The following is a 17,576-nucleotide window of genomic DNA, read 5'->3' on the forward strand; positions in this document are numbered from 1 at the left end:
TTACACCTTTTACAGCCATTCCTCACTTTGCATTGCAATTCATTGGTCAGAATCAACTCATTGGTACAATGACATGGCACATGGCCACACTGGACCCTTCCAACACAAAACACCACCTCACCATCATCAATCTCAGAAAATGACATACACCATGATATCAGGAATGCCTCATATAGACGGATAGTTAATACCTTTCTCATGCACAAATAATGGATTAAATAGACAAGAGCACACAATGAGACAACAGTGCCAACTGATTTCTTGGTCTTCACATCAGAGCGTATATATTCTACCTGACATATGTGACGTGCGCAGAACAGCAACCATGGGGAAAAAAGCAGGAGAAAGAGATAATAGTTTTCATTTTGGAAAAACATTCTCAAGCAAGGCATATTCTGATATGTACAAAGATACAGAAGCATGAGCAGTAACCTCTTCAAGCCATTTTTATTGCAGCTTTTTGTTCTGGCCCAAGCAATTCTCCTCTCTAAGAGGAATAAATGTGAAATAAGCAATCTAAATGCATGTTGCAGACGGATGTGGTTCTGCTGCGCTCGCACTTGGCCGAGCGGGAGGCGGAGCTCATCACCCGATGTGGCAGGGTCCCAGCCTCTCCTCACCATGGTTCAGTGTCCTCTGTGGCTGACAGCTTCAGGGCCACACCCACTAAGCTAGGTGAGTAAAAGGTGGATTTTGCGATTGTCGCAGACGGCCCGTGGTGCATAGCTAGAGATTTGTTTTCTGTGGCCACGGGAAGCTGTGCACTTGAAGAACTTGACAGTGTAGTCTTGTGTCTTGCCAAGACTGCAGTATGAGCACATTGAGCAGATGGTGTTGAAATCTGAATGCTGTAGACTCTAGTTCCAGCAACCATTTCATAATTAGCATTAGTGATCTTTACTCAGGTCGGAGGTTCTATTCACATCATCCATATATGTGAGGGCTTCACCTTTGCAATTTTGGTCAACGCTTTACAGTTCCACAGAGTGAACAGTTTTCAGGAGCAGTTGATGTAATTTTTTGCTTGTATAACAAAATTTAGTGCTTGTGAATTACTTCATGGTCTGTAACAGGGACAGCTGAAAATGTTTATGGGCATAAGTAACAAGCTTTACGTATTGAGAGAGCAAGTGGGACAAGACATTTTTTGAAGCTGTCTCTGCTAGATCTTATTCCCCACATCAGTTTAGCACCAGTCATTAGACTTAAAGTAGGTTTGTTGAAAGGCTGGTTGCTCTATGCTACTCAGAAGGAAAAAGACACTGCGACGACTGGACTGGTGTTTTTCTGGGAAAAGTTTTGCTCTGAGCAATTGTTGCGTGCAATGAAGTAGGCTACTTGTGTTTGTTTATTCAGCCACTTGTTCATCGCACAGCATGCGGGAAACAAACGCAGTAGGCAGCTCTCGATAATTCAAACTCGTGGGCACCCCAGGATTTCGTTTTAATTATCAAAGGATTGTATCATCAGAAGTCCACACATATACAAGTTGGGGCAATACACCAACTCAAGTTGTAATGTCTCTTGTTTCCCAGGGCCACAGCAACATCATAGACAGTACTGCATGATTGCAAGTAAAATCTTTAGGTGTCAGCAATCATACTGGTACTCGTTATTGTACAGCACATGCACGCTCATGTAATTAAGGGACAGAATGTGCCATGTCCCATGACAGCTACAAGCCCCTTTTCTATCTTAGTGTTTTTTTCCGCAAGACACCAGTGTACTGCGGCGAAAGTGACTTAAGGAGCATTCGAAATGCGATCGACCAAGGCCAGATTTTTCTCAGTTTTACTGCGGTAGCAATTGTCACATGGTTGTGGCGTCAATGAAGGCAGCAGTCGGCGTGTCCAAGATGAAACCCTTTATTTGGCCGAACTTGTGGCCGGGAAACGGAAAGTCAAACTACACCAATACATGCTGCACACTGATAGCGGTGAACAGAGCGTCGCCCATCAATAATCTGCTCTGCGATAAGGCACGTTGGCATTTATACATGCAGCATCGAACATTCGAGCCTTATCGCTGGTGGTCGCGTTAGTTCGAGAAAAATCTCAACTGTTCGCGTTTGTGCCCTCAAGCCTATAAGAAGATTTCAAGATAATCTGGAAGGCTCCCAGACATTAGGATGCGGCTTGCGCAAGGCGGCGGCTATGCGTGCAACGATCTAGTTACATTAAAATGACAAAAAGAAGCACGCGTGGCAACATGGACACTCTCGGCTGGTTTTTGCTGTCGGTGTCGCCGTCATGTCCCATGTATGTATATCTATGTATGTATGTATATAAGGTGGTACTCAGAGCTCAAAGGCACTTCAGCATGTTCTCTTTATCACCCTCGAGATGGTGTGAAGGGCACGCTTTAAAGGTTGTCGCGCCACTCGGGGCGACAACCTTTAAATTCTGTTATAGGTGAGGCATAAACATAGGAAAAAAGACGACAGGCCTTTGTTCAAATGGAATGATGCGTGGTATCTTTCTTTCTCTATTTGATATGTCTTTTTTTTTCTTTTAGAAATTTGTTTGAGCACTGCCTTTTTTTGTATGACAGTCTGGTGCTGAACTGCTGGCAGTTACTGAAACCAGGATGTCGTTCTAGCTAGCAGTGTAAGATACTATAACCTTTATGTTTGTATAGCACATTTTCTAGGGAGGACTGAAAATTCCTCCTATTTTGAAATGATGCCACTTTGATCAGACTAAATGACTATTTAATCATGGGTCTATCACTTGAAAGACCACAGTGCTTTTCTGTAGAAAATGCATTTTGTTTTGCTGTCATTTTAAGTGCACACTATTGTTTTGCAACGAATAAAATGACAGGGCCATGTTCCTTTGTGAAACCTTCATCGTCTACACATGATTTCCTGTGAGTCACCAAAAGAACATAATTTTAGGAATTTCTAAAAACAAACTTTTGGTGGGCTTTTCAAATGTATTCTGTAAAAAAGTATTAGCAGATAGTAATGCTATCCCTGCCACTCACGAGTCACAAGGCACCAAGATTCGTGCTGATTCTGCATGTAATAAGCGCTCAGACTGCTAGTTGCCACGTCGACAAGACTTTTCACCTTCATTTAAACTTTTGCTTCTATGTTGCACCATGTTGTAGTTGGGTAGGACTTATAACCAATGATCCGTGTTAGGGCAGTGCAAGGGAACCATATCTTTAAGTGCTCGTGGTGACATCCGTCACACCTGTACTCTTTTGGTGAAGCCACATAAAAAGACTAAGATATACCTTCTCCCATGCTGTATAGCCTGTAGTGTTGGGGTCATGGACAATAAAGTTAACTATAAAGCACTGCATTTTCATCACTGCAGCTAAAAGAAAAGAGAGTGAAAGGCATAATTAGTTTCCAATCAGTACTTCTATCCACCTGGTATTGTTGTTTTAAGCACATCACCTTGTTGCTCCCTGGTATCGTGTTAGTCAGTCAGCCACCATAGGTTGACAAGGGATGTGTTGAAACTAGTGTGGTTGAAGAGGTAACCACAGCAGCAGCTGTAGTTAATGTCTGTACATGATGTTTGTTACAGGGGCTGACTGGAAGGAGCGTTCACCCGCCCTTGGTGACAGTGACAGGCAGGCAGTGAGTATGCACGTCCAGTTAACAGTAAGATGAAAGCACGTGGGCATCTGCTATAGCACGGGATCATATCATATGAAGTGCACATGCCTGCAACCTAAGACGCGTGATCGTGATTTATGACTGACCCTTCTTTCATGAGTCACTGCATCATCGTGTGCGTGCAGCAAAGAGCTCACATTGTGGAGGTGGCAGAATTCCAAGGAGACTGCTACAGCCGACTGTGGCAAGTGTGTGTGCGAGAGGCAAGGGCTGCATCGAAATGTAGGATAGCTTCGTGACCAAATGCCTTCATTCTTTTTTCTGAATGCATGTTATTTTAAAGTTTACTTGTTAGAGATCATTTCGTCAATGCGAGACATTTGTTACTGGTGCTTGCAGCGGCCAAAGTACTGTTGTGCGACACTGAACGGGACAACTAATGCTTTAAGTGTTACAGCCGAGCTGTTACACACTAGTTTCTGTACAGAGAAAAGGCATCTCAACAAAATTGAATCGGAGTGTTGGGTGAGGGGTGAGTGGCCATGTGGGCCAAGCATGCAACTGGTCGTGTGTTTATGGCATGACTCCATTCAATTTCCTGCAGCAAATCACGCGCATGTCTATGGGGGTCATCCTTGCTCTGACGTTGTCATGTTCAATGGGTGGCTGTGGTACACCCGGGGAACAATGAGCTTACAAGGAGAGATGTCAAGAGCTGCAAGAAGGAACTTGCCCGGGACGCTAAGCGAAAACATTGGGACAATGGCAACAGTGCTGCCGATCGTTTCGCCAGTCCCAACATGAGGTTCTCGAGAGACTTTCTTCGACACAAAGGTGCAGGGCAGGTGGGAAAGGGGGGCATTGAAATGATGGTGCGATGCTTCTTGTATGCGATGGTGTGAAACTTGCAGCGATACCACCGTGCCGCACCACACAGCATCGCTGGTCACCCACATTCAAAGAGTGCAACGGGTCTGAATTTGTTTGCTAACAGAGCATGATTTAAGATACTGAAAATGAAACAGACACTGGCTCAGCGGGAGTGGTGCATGAGTCTGGCATGACCTACAATGCCTGGCTTCTCAGCTTGATTTTCGAAACAAGGCTCGGTGGAATGTCTCAAACGTGGTGTGTGAGCGACAACCACCAAGTGAACACATCACCTTCTTAGATGCTGTTTAAAGGCCGCTAAGATAAAATCTATTCAACTACCAGCCGTGAGGCTTTGCCAAGATTGCTTGAGTGGTAGATATGACCCAAGGCAAATTTTATAAAAGTGAAGTTTTGTTGAAGTTACCATTGAATGCTCTCCACACGCTCCCGGTTTGTGCTGGCCATCATCCATTTCTGTTATTTTAAACTACCGTTGTTGTTAATGATACTTTTTCCAACGTTAAGGATCTGTCATAGTTATTGTCACCACCACTGCAGCAAAATGTTGCAAGCTTTGTGCCACGACATCCGAATACTCTTTTAAAGCTACTTTTCCAGCACTTAGGGGAATGCATTGCTCCACAATCCTTCCTCCAATTCAACGCAGATGAAATGTGGCACGTTTTTGTGGTAGTGATGATGTGCTACCAAAGTTGGTGAAAAGTGAACCTCAGTGAGCATAGTCGCTCGTAGTAAGAATGCGACAAACGCAGGTCCGTTTGACTAGTTACCTTTTGCGTTGAGTGCATTAAATTACGGATACAGTAAAAGCTCGTTAATTCGGATTTCACGGGACCGGAAAAAATGTCCGAATTAACTGAATGCCGAATTAACGAATGAACAGGAAAAACAACATTAAAATCAAGTTGGAGAAGCATACCTTTATTTGCTGAAGTATTTTGTAATGGTCGTCTGCGTTTTCACGCAGATTCCGGCTTACATTACAATTTTTCTTAACTTTTCCAAATGGCCAACAGCACGCAAACTGTCGGAAGTGCTCAGGCAAACGCCCTCTAATATCAAAAGCGCCTCCGAGACTTCCCGTCAGGTGCGATGAGGTCGCGACATAATTAATCATTTCTTGATCTGGCAGGAGACCAGTCGTGGTGACACAATCATTGATCGCGATGTAGTCCTGAAGGGTCATATCTGTGGGAAGGACAGCATCGAAGGTCGGGCAGTCACCGTGGGTGGACTCGGCTGACACCTCGTCGATGCCACCGTCGGCTACTGCCGCATGCTTGGGCTTCACATGTAAACACGGTCACAACGGGAAAAAACAAGAACTCCGCAAGAAGAGACGGTGCCGACACAACACAAGGGAAAATGGCGTCGGAGGCGCAGTGTGGAGCGAAGAAAGAAGACGCCGACGTTCGGTGACAGTGAAAATGAGGAAGTAATCACAAAAGGAGCATTTATTTGTGTCTACGCAACAAAAAATGGTGGCTTCAAGACCTCTTGTTTGGTTGTGTCCCACCTGCAGTGGATGGTTGCAACGCTTTTCAAATTGGCATGCCAGATTGATCTGGCCATGATCCCTGAATCTGACAGGCCCCTTGATTTTGTCATGGTTCTAGCACATGTCCGTAACATAGTTTTCTCTCGGGATCAGAGCTAGCCGACTGCTGTCTGGCAGCCAGCTGGTTGCCAGTGGGCCACCCAGTCCGCCGAAGATCTACCACTACCATCACTGGATCGTTGGGGTGGCTGCCCAACGTAGGTAGTCACTACGAAAGTTCTTAACCTCTAAGCATTCAGTACTATTAAGAAGATTCTTCCCACATTGTCGAGTACATCCAATAATTTGGCTTAATAGAGCTCGTCTTAACCAGAGTTTACTGCACATTGGCAGACCATGATTTAGCAGGTATGTTTGTCATGTGCAGCTCCCTGGTGAAGGCTGCCTGCAGGAGAAGCCCCCCAAGTGCCCCTCGCGGAGTGCATCAGCCACGCTACCATCATCACAGTCTGCGCTCCGGTCTAGCACACCACTGCAGCTGTCGCCTCGGCCTAGCAGCGACGATGGCTCACATTCGGTCCGTGCCTGTTCATTTATCATTTCAGCATCCAGCGCACGGGAAAAGGCAAGGTCAAGGTGAAAACTGACAATGGCAAGCACTAACTTCCAACAGATCCTGCCATTGTCGGTTTTCACCCTGTCCTTGTCTTTTGCTGTGCGCTAGATGCTGAAATGGAACATGTCCAAACTTGTGTTCCTTCAAGCAATTATCGCCTGGTTAGCTCGGTTGGTAGTGGCTTCAGCCAACATGAAGCTCAGATATAAGCAGCTTTTTACTCCTTAATCCAGGCCACCTAGTCTTTTTCCAGTGAATATTCTAGTGATCTATTCATTCTGCATAAAAAAGGAGTATCAGTACGCAGTAAAGAAAAACACTTCCAAAAGTGTGAGTCATGAGTCTCATTGGGCAAAGTCAAGTGATGCTCGAAGCACGATGATTGTGACATGCGCAGTCATTGGGTGTAGACAAAATAATCCGAGCTGCAGAACAAGTGTGCTCGCTATTTATACATATTCCAGCATAATTACTAATGCTTGTATACACTTGTGAAGGTAAATTACCATTCAATGCTGTCTAACATGATATGGCAACACTGCTTGCTGAAGAATTGGCAGCGACAACCCGGAAATTTTTCATGCACGTTGACATGTCTTGCATTGAGCAATAATAATATTATTGTAGTGGTTGTTAAACATAAGAAACAATCAGCCCAACATGATAACATATATGTAGTCATGTTTTCGTTTTTTTTTTTATAAATAGATAAGTAGGGACTGCTGCAATACTGCTCTGTTTTTATGTTAGAACTTTTTTGATCTTACTCCGAGTGGTGGGATAAGATTAGGAAATTTACAGGTGCAGTCAACTTGTGCAAGACAGGTGTAAGTGAAGATCACTGGCAGAGGCATTCGTCCTCAGGGAAATGAAGAAAACGAAAGAAAGGCAATTTTGTAAAGTGTGTCATAGGGGGAAATGGGATATGCAAGTTTGCAATTTATGAGGAATTCTTTCCATGCTTGCTGAATTTCTCAGGATCTCAATAAGGTTCATTGTACCGTACGGTATAAGGGCTCTGCAAAAGTACAACTCATTTCTTTAGTCCTATGTATCAAAGTACAGAATATTCTTTTGCTTAGGATGTTATGTGTGCAGCAGCATTAAGAAAATGCAATATTTTTTATCGTTGCTGAGTTACAGAATCGTAAAGCACATACTCTTCAATAATTTGGAGTATGGCCATTTCGAACAATTTTGAATGAAAAGAAAACAGGTGATCTAAATAAAAAAGTTTGTTTTGTGCAATTAGTACATTTTCAACCATATTTTTGAATTCAACAAACCCAATCAAACAGTGGTTGCAAAGAACCATTATTTTTGCATTATCCTGGTGCATATCTAGCAGGGGCATAGCCAAAATTTATTTTGGGGGTGGCATGCGTGAGGGTCTGATGCCCCTTTATGCATGTTTGTGCACGTGTTTGTATGACAAGGGACATAGTAACAGATGAGGGCGAGCGCTAAGTTCGAAGTTAGGGCTCATCCGTGGTGAGATATGTGTTACTGCTTCCCTCGCCCCAGCTTGTGCTACAGCCCTCGTCATGACCTACCAACTAGTCCTAGTTGCCACGCTCATATGCTAAATTATTCCATGCCACTTGCCAACACTTTGGCACACAAAGCGCATTTAAGATCTTTTTGTTGTTGCTGCTTCTACCATCTACCATCCAGCTCAGCAACGTGCGGCAGTACAGCAACAGCCTGCCCCGCTCGCATGGCCAGCAGGTGAGGCGCTCCGAAGAAGCTGCTGCTGCTGCTGCTGCTGCTTCTGCGCCAGCCCCGGCGGCATCGTCGAGGGACGTCTTCCGCAGCCGCAAGAGTTCGACGGGTGTCTCCTTTGGTAAAGGCTTTTTCCGCTTGCGGTCTTCTCGCCGAGCCTGCTCTGCACCCGAACTAGGTGACGGTCTCTCTCTCACTTTACTTCCTAAGTTGGGGCACTTTCCACTCGCGTCACTGGCGGGAATCCTTGCAGCACTGCCGAATTATCTGCCTGTCCTCTTTTGGGATGTAGTCTTCTGCCTGGTTCACCAAACATTGTGACAAACATTAACCTGCCACTGAAACAGATAATTAAGCACGAATATATCGGAACATGTCAGAATATTTATGTATGATACAGGGGCTGGAACGTTTCGTGGAGAGTTGAATGGAAGCTGCAGTTCATAGACATTCAACATTCGACGAGGGCCTAGACTACGTAGCCAGACAAGACAGTTGGGAGTCAAACATCGAATTGCAGCCAGAGTCAGGGTTTTGTCAAAGGGGCCTATTTTCGTCAGGGCAGCACTTGCTTATCTTCAGCAGTTACATTCTCCTAGCTCATTCTCCTGCGCCCTATGGAGCTGATTTAAATGTAGTGTACATGTTTGGCCTTGCTGAAGTCATTCCGTAGGGCTGCACTTATTTTGTTCAACGGGTGCACTTTTACAGAGGTTGTACCTTGTGGAATCTAGAGCTGTCCAAATCGTCCAGAAGGATGCGCAGAACTATCAGCACTTTCCATAACCACAGCTTGTCATGTCCAGAAAGTGCACAGCAGATAATATACCTGGCACCCATCGGCTCGGTAATATATCACCTGTAGCCTCACTGCAAGAGGGCAATGGTGTTGAAACTTTGCCTGTTGACAGCCTGATACGCTGCCTTCTCATTGGGAAGAAAAAAATAAGTGTTCATGTAGGAAATCAGTGGATGCCTCAAGAAGAAGCCTAAGGGAACTGTCATGCAAAACTTCTGCCGTTTTCGCTGCATTCATAGATGATTGCAGCCGCACAAGATACAGTGCAGAATTTTTTATTTGCAAGGTCTAAACTCCGCCATTTGGGAGGTGGGGGAACAGTCCAAGAAAGTCACAGTTTTCGTTAATTGCAAGCCTTTTATTAGGCAGCTGCTTTGCATCGCCCCAAATGGTCAGGCAGGTAATTCAGCTGCTCTGTTAATCATTGCCGATTATTTTCAAAAGGAGCGCATTAGTGGCAATAGATGGTGTAGCAAGGGTGGCTTGGCTCGTCAGCCAACGTGGTGGATTGATACTGGCAGCTCGTGTACTTATCAGAGGCAATAATATAGAAAAGGACCATTGGCAGCCTTCGCTCTGTTGCCTTGCATTCGAGGTTTCCTGCCAGTGCACCTAGTGGAGAGTGTCTTCATTATTACTCAGTGTCTCTGCCTATTCTCGTCTCTCAACTGTCTGTTGGGCACGGGGTTGCTCTGTTGGTTGAGCATGGGTCTGGGGTTACTCTCAATGACTGCTGGCTCTCCTTTTCCTTTGATATCTCTTTTTCTTTTTTTCACGGCAATCTCTGGAGTTTTATGGGAGCTCAAAGCTGATCTCTCTGAAATGGGACGAGTTTATCGCTTTCCAAGGGGTGGCGTGGACGACCGGCTTTCAGGTTCTCAATTCTATCTGCAGCTGGTTTAGGTTTTGGTCCTGCTTTACACAATAGTTTAGGTGTCACAATGAAAATATGTACCTACTGCATCACATGGCTTTAGTGTGGCCTTTTGTAATGCTGCATAGCGGTGTTTCAAAAGCTGCAACCTTGTTTTGTTTTGAAAGAAGTCTGTGTGCTTAATTGACAGCCATTTACTCGGAATAGCAAAGCAGAAAACGAGAGCCAGGACACTGAAAGTAGGCTGTCAAGGACGTATGTGTAAACTGAGAGCTTTCTTAAGGTTCAATCTGAGTAGTACCTTTTAAGAAATTTTGTTTTTAAAGCTTTCCATAAATGTAACATTGTTGGAGGAGTGGTTTCGACATTGTGTTTCAAAGTAGCTGCCTAAAAATAAAGGGCAGGAAGGGGAAGATAGAAGCTTTCGGTGAACAATTCATAAAACCAGCACACACCCCCCTGTTTACGAATTTTTCATTGAGAGTAGCTGCCTGAAGCTTTATGCTGGGCATCGAAGTGCACGAGACAGTTTTATGGAGTTGATGGAATGAAATTGTGAAGAAAAACAGCTGAATCAATAAAAGGTTAAGCTTGCCAACAAAGCCTCTCAGGTTAAGAGAACGGCTGTCACTCCATGCACCCTTCTTTGCTGAAACATTCTTTGTGCATTCCAATAATTCCATATGTTGTCTGCATGATTGTTATGGAAATTTAATGGAATTAATATGGAATCCCCATATGCTCCATATAATTGTACAGAAATCACGTGGACTTATTGGAATGGCATACAGAGTGTTTCACTCATAATCTACAGAGCACCTTCTCAGTACTGTTCAATGCACCTTGCATGTTCCACAATTGCTGCAACAGTCTGGGCTTCCTCTGTTTGCATGGTGGGTGCATGGCATGAATCGGGCTGTGATGGTTTTTCACCAGTTCCAGTTTTGGGCGTTATGGCTGGGACAGCTGGCTAACTTTTTTCTACACTCATTGCCTACGACCAGTTTTTTTAGCACGCTGGCCAAAGGTGGGTTTTGTTTTCCCTTTCAAACTAATTGAAAGGATTGTATTCATTCACACTGTAAGGTGTGCAAAGTGAGTCTACGAGTTCACTAATTAAAAACATGTTGGTACTACCGTGAACATTGCCATTTGCTTGTGCTAAAATAAATTACACAAGATATAATGGGTTCCTGAAGCAATATACTGTGCATGAAACACAGTCATTTGAATTTGCTGGTGCAAAAAATGTGCAGTTGAACCTTGGTGCTGCATAACAAGCCTAAATGTAACAAATTGCTGTAGGGTATATAATGAATATACTATGATGCAACCAAAGTATGTTTTTCAAGCTTGACTTTGTTATAAGAAATTTCAGCGGCACATACACTTATTACCCAGGGAAAGTCCTGAATCAGTTGCTATGCTTCCAAAACAAAACACATCGTACATACCGCACCATGACCTCCGTAATTGTAGTGCAATTGTCATAGTTTCTGTCGCAGAAGTTGGATAGGGCACATATATCAATAAGCTTTTGAACCATTGTTCCTGTGCGGTAGGCAACTTTAGTAATTTATGTAACACAGTGTGCTAATTTAATCAAATTTGAGGGATAATTATGTGCAAGCAGGGAAAGGTAATATTTGCCACGAAGCAAGTTATAATAATAATAATATGTGGGGTTTAACGTCCCAAAACCACGATTTGATTATGAGAGACGCCGTAGTGGAGGGCTCCGGAAATTTCGACCACCTGGGGTTCTTTAACGTGCACCCAAATCTGAGTACGCGGGCCTCAAACATTTTCGCCTCCATCGAAAATGCAGCCGCCGCGGCTGGGATTCGATCCCGCGACCTTCGGGTCAGCAGTCGAGCGCCATAACCACTAGACCACCGTGGCGGGGCGACGAAGCAAGTTGAATGACTGAAGATGTGATTTGCAGATATTCATGGACATGAAGTAATCCCAACTGGTGTAACTAATATGAAAAGGTAGAGTAATCGAAGGCTGGTTGATAAAAGATGCAGCTTCTTCAGAAAGCACAAGATGTCATTGCACGATTGAGTCTGAGCATCAGATGCTTGAGTGAAGGGAAGGTCCACTTAGAATGCTTGGCTGAAACAGATTGAGTGAAGAATACTTCTTTAAGTGATAATGTAAATTCGCAAGCCTGCAAAGACAGCCAGTCCTTTCTTTTTTTCTTTTTTTACCAATGTGGCATGTGGCGGGGCGACGAAGCAAGTTGAATGACTGAAGATGTGATTTGCAGATATTCATGGACATGAAGTAATCCCAACTGGTGTAACTAATATGAAAAGGTAGAGTAATCGAAGGCTGGTTGATAAAAGATGCAGCTTCTTCAGAAAGCACAAGATGTCATTGCACGATTGAGTCTGAGCATCAGATGCTTGAGTGAAGGAAAGGTCCACTTAGAATGCTTGGCTGAAACAGATTGAGTGAAGAATACTTCTTTAAGTGATAATGTAAATTCGCAAGCCTGCAAAGACAGCCAGTCCTTTCTTTTTTTCTTTTTTTACCAATGTGGCATGTGGCGGGGCGACGAAGCAAGTTGAATGACTGAAGATGTGATTTGCAGATATTCATGGACATGAAGTAATCCCAACTGGTGTAACTAATATAAAAAGGTAGAGTAATCGAAGGCTGGTTGATAAAAGATGCAGCTTCTTCAGAAAGCACAAGATGTCATTGCACGATTGAGTCTGAGCATTAGATGCTTGAGTGAAGGGAAGGTCCACTTAGAATGCTTGGCTGAAACAGATTGAGTGAAGAATACTTCTTTAAGTGATAATGTAAATTCGCAAGCCTGCAAAGACAGCCAGTCCTTTCTTTTTTTCTTTTTTTACCAATGTGGCATATTCTGAATGTCTTGACCCATGTACAAATGCATTTTGACTATATTGTCCATTTATGAAGACCGAGTGTATATCAACAGTAATTGAACGAAGGATCCCTCGGGCTACAGGGACAAAAGAGCTTGTCTTTGTGAAGGTCTTTTTTTTTTCTTTTTTTTCTTTTGTTGTTGTTGTTGTTGTTGTTGTTGTTGTCATAACCTCCACCTTCTTGTGTAGCAATTACCTCCATGTTGTTGAAAGGCCAATATGGGTGGTGGGCTTATGAGTACGCATTTGTTTACTTTGCTAGTGTGCCTATTACACCAGAACTTTCACCGATATGGCTGTGTTCACAAAAAAAAGGCTAGAGATTTGTTAGGTTGTGTTGCACTTGAAGATTCACTGGTTGAATTTCCAGCGCTTAGATTTTAGCCTGCTTCTTAGTGTAGTGCTACTCTGTAGAAGCACCACTGCAAATTGATCCCGTGAAAATTTCTTTGGACCTTTTACATACTTTAAGAGCTTACTTATTGTTTTTATTTCATAATCTTAAAGCCAAAATCACAACCGTGGTGCTTGAGGGTAGAGGAAAAAAGCAGCCATGAAGATATTTTGTAGCAATTAGAGCATGCTATATCGCACTTCCAAATGAAAAATACTTGCCCATTTGTCCCCTCATCTTTAAATATGATGTACTGGTGCTTGTTTTGTGTGCTCTGTTTCATGTTCCGTGCATTGACACACTTTCTTTACCGCTAGTGCTTGTGGCAGCATGTCATTTTCCGACTCTTAGCTGTTCCACTAGATGTGATGGTTGCTTGTACATCACTATCTTCATTGCCGTGTACAACTGTACTGTTCATTTGCTGGTCTCTGCATTATTAGTTAATTTACATCCGCACATATCTCGCCACTTGGCAGCTCATGTCTTCAAAGTTGTAGGATCTCTCTTGCATTCAAGGAACAACAGACACAATATACACCGTAGTGAAAATGAACGTATAGGCATTTATTTGTACCTTTTACACAGGAAGCCCGCTAGCCAAATTATACTAATAGTGTAGCACACACGTGCCGATGTAACTCACATAATGCAACACAATTGCGGCATCGTCAATCTTTGACTCGCCACGGGAGGGAGTCCGTGGGGATGATCCATGGAATCGCCCCACGGACTGCCTCATGAGAGCCGACCGTAAGTCATCAGGACCAAGAGCGCGAGCACTGTTCTTCGTGGCCCTCCTAGTCCTTGTTGTCGGGTGGCACCACTGTGGAATACTGGGGCCATCTTTCACATGGCAGCGACTACACCATGGCCAGTGCCCCACGGGGAAGCACGGGCACATGGGCACCATGCAGTGAAGACAATTTTTCAGGGGGTGCAAGCACCCCAACAAAGTCAATAGTTTCCCTTTTGCATCATAATTTCGTTTTTACAGTGCGCAAATAAATATTAGCATTGGCGCTTAAGGTCTTAGATTGATGTCAAGGCATGAAGTTCGTCACTTGCTTAGTCACTGTGCCAGCATTGCTATAAAAGTGGTTTCTCTAGCGATGTTTGCGCATGATATGCCACGTTAGAGTTTAATTTTCCTGTTGCTGAAAAAGTGGCATGTATGCTACCGTGACAGCTGATGTATTCCCACAGCTGATCACTCTGTTAGTGAATTGCACCTGTTGACGCAGTTGTGTGCAGTGACTACCGCTCAATGTTTCCTATCACTTTTGATTCTGCAGGAATTGCGAAGTTAATTGACACCTTAAAAACATCCTCATCATGTGGGACTGACAGTATCAACTCAAAGTTTCTCAAACAAACAAGCGCATATTCGTCTCTCTTCTTGTGTAAGAATTTCCAGCAGTCACTTGACCAAGCAACCTTGCCGCTGGACTGGAAGGTCGGTAAGGTTGTGCCGATACACAAGTCTGGTAATAAACACTCCGCTCTTAACTGTCGGCCCATTTCACTAATGAGCATTCCGTGTAAACTAATGGAACATGTACTGCACTCACATATTGCGAAATTTTTAGAATCGAATTCATTTTTTACATCGGCCCAACACGGTTTTAGGCGCACGTTTTCCTGTGAAACCCACTTGCTTCTTTTCACTCATCACCTGCATACCATTCTTGATAAACAATCTCTAATTGACTGCATTTTCCTGGATTTTGCAAAAGCATTTGAAAAAGTCAATCACGCTTTACTAATGCATAAGCTCTCCTCTCTCAACCTTGACTCGAATGTACTGGCATGGCTCGACTACTTTCTAACAAACCGTCTTCAGTACGTCACTGTTAACGGTCATGACTCGCCGGAAATAAGTGTAACATCGGGTGTACCGCAGGGCTCAGTTCTGGGACCTCTGCTGTTTTTAATATATATTAATGACCTCCCTGACTGTGTTTCTTCATCCGTTCATTTATATGCCGACGACTGTGCGCTTTAGAGAGAAATACGTACCGATGATGATAGGAACATCTTGCAGACAGACTTAAATAACATTAGGAATTGGTGCGATAAATGGCTTATGAAATTAAATCCCAAAAAATGCAAGCTAATGACCGTCTCCCGCCAGTTTAATAACTCCTCAACATACAAACTGGGTGATGTTTATCTTGACCACGTGTCGTCATACCAGTACTTAGGCGTTACCATTTCTTTCAATCTAACATGGAATGCCCATATTAGCGTCATCACGAACAATGCTAACCGTACATTGGGATACATACGTCGAAGTTTTAGCAACGCCCCACTTTTTTGAAGATGCTTCTTTATAAAACCCTCGTGCACTCGAAATTGGAGTACGCTGCTGCAATCTGGAACCCTCACCACGAAAACTTGATTAGGCACCTTGAGCTAATTCAAAATAACGCTGCACGTTTTATTCTATCGGATTATCACCGTACATCAAGCGTAACAGCAATGAAGCACCATTTGTCACTGCCACTTCTATCACTGCGTCGCAAGTACTTCCGCCTTTGCCTTTTCCATAAGACCTACCATCATCCATCACTGCGTAATGAGCTCATTACGCCTCCCACATATCACTCCTCTCGGATCGACCACGAACACAAGGTTAAAGGTACTTTCTGCTACACAAACACATTTTCTTGCTCCTTCATACCGGTCACATCAAACGATTGGAATCAGCTACCAGGTGACATCGTTTCCATCTCTGATCATTCCCTCTTTCGTCATTCTTTATCAGCTCACCTACTTCGCGATAGCTCTCCTTAGTCATCTGATCTATTCCCCCTCCCTACGAATTTCTGTCTCCACGTGTCAAGATGCCAGCGTTTTCCAGTGGATTCTTGATTTTTTGTGTGTGCGTGTCATTTCTCTTACTTTTACACTTTCTTGCTAACACTGTATAATTTTACCACATTCACTATTTGCTTTTTGTGATTTCCTTATTTTTACGTTTCGCTTTTGTTGCGTTTCATTGAGTAGAGATGTTATTTGCTTTAGTCTTGTTCATGTATAAAATAGCACGTTTTTTTCCCGTTGTTTTGTATTTTTCATGTTGTAACCCACTCCCCTCTGTAAAGCTTCAGCGATTGAGGGTAACAAAATAAATAAATAAATAAATAAAACTGCACTGGGCATTTTGTAGAAACTGCCGGAGTAGGCGTGGTGCCAGGATTTCTTGATATGTAATGTGCCAAAAGAGAGTGCGCTGTACCATGCTAGATCACATCTTAAATTGTCACACCCAGCCGGCGTAATCCTAACACCGAGAAGAAAAGGCGAAAGTCCATTTGTCACAATATTGGCTGCAGCAGTTTCTCATCACAGCCAGTGTGATTGATGCCACGCGGTATGGCACCACACAGAAACAGACAAGAGAGCTTTCATGTTGTCCGTTTCTCTTGTGTCCATGTTTGCTCACCTTACCTTCTTCTATGAGGAATCCCTACCAACTAACCCAAGTGTCCTGAACAGTTCAGAACTTCCTGTTGAATACATGCCTTTAGAGAGGGGCAAGACATGTTATAACTAGGGGTGTGCGAATATTCGAGGATTCGAATATTTTTCGAATAGTGTTTGCTGTTCGATTCGACTCGCACTGAAATTTTACTATTCGAACTATTCGAACTTCCTAAAAAGCAGTCAACATCCGATTGAAAATGACCCCTTCAGATTTTCAATATGCTTCACCTCATTACACTCTCGTATTGTGGCAAAGCTGCCTTTCAAGCTCCGTTGCGGTCGAATTTGGCCAAGAGACAGTCAATGTCCGATTGGGAGTGGTCCCTAGAATTTCAATATGCTTCACCTCATCACACCCCCGTATTGCGGCAAAGCTGCCTTTCAAGCTCCGCTACGGTCGCAAATGTATTAACTCAAAAAAACGCTGATTCCAACATGGAGATGAAAGATGTGGCAGAGTTGGGGGCTCAATTAATGCTGTTTTGGGCCTGAAATTTGGGCAGGAATTCCAAAAAAATCGGACGCCGAAGTTTTTTAGCATCCAAAATTTCAGATGCTCTTATATATGACGTCTACGAGGCAGATTTGGAACTCGACTTGAAGGGAGCACACCCTTGACCGCCACATCAGTTGGGGTTCCACAGAAGTTGATAGAGGAGGAGAGGCTGAGGAAATGGCATCTTTGCCTGTCACGTGTAAAGTGTTGTCGGCAACACTTTGGTTGCTCCAAATCATGTACATAAATAGCATTCGGCCTCTACATTGCCTCATTCTTGATAAGACAACTATGAAACACCACCCCGCCAGTCCTTCATC

General features: G+C 43.7%; 1 protein-coding gene across 3 annotated transcripts in view; it reads left to right on the forward strand.

Annotated features, from left to right (window-relative positions):
• LOC119383963 (liprin-beta-1) overlaps positions 1-17,576 on the forward strand; it is a 102,267-nt gene that overhangs the window by 37,062 nt on the left and 47,629 nt on the right. For 2 of the 3 annotated variants that reach the window (XM_037652245.2, XM_037652243.2), the window contains 4 exons: positions 534-675; positions 3,540-3,592; positions 6,391-6,540; positions 8,254-8,479. In XM_037652245.2, the coding sequence (XP_037508173.1) occupies positions 534-675; positions 3,540-3,592; positions 6,391-6,540; positions 8,254-8,479 (571 nt within the window). The remainder of the gene's footprint in view (positions 1-533; positions 676-3,539; positions 3,593-6,390; positions 6,541-8,253; positions 8,480-17,576) is intronic. The other variant, XM_037652244.2, reaches the window with a different exon arrangement.

The sequence above is a fragment of the Rhipicephalus sanguineus genome, chromosome 2 (genome assembly GCF_013339695.2).
Source record: "Rhipicephalus sanguineus isolate Rsan-2018 chromosome 2, BIME_Rsan_1.4, whole genome shotgun sequence".
In the NCBI taxonomy this organism is placed as follows: domain Eukaryota; kingdom Metazoa; phylum Arthropoda; class Arachnida; order Ixodida; family Ixodidae; genus Rhipicephalus; species Rhipicephalus sanguineus.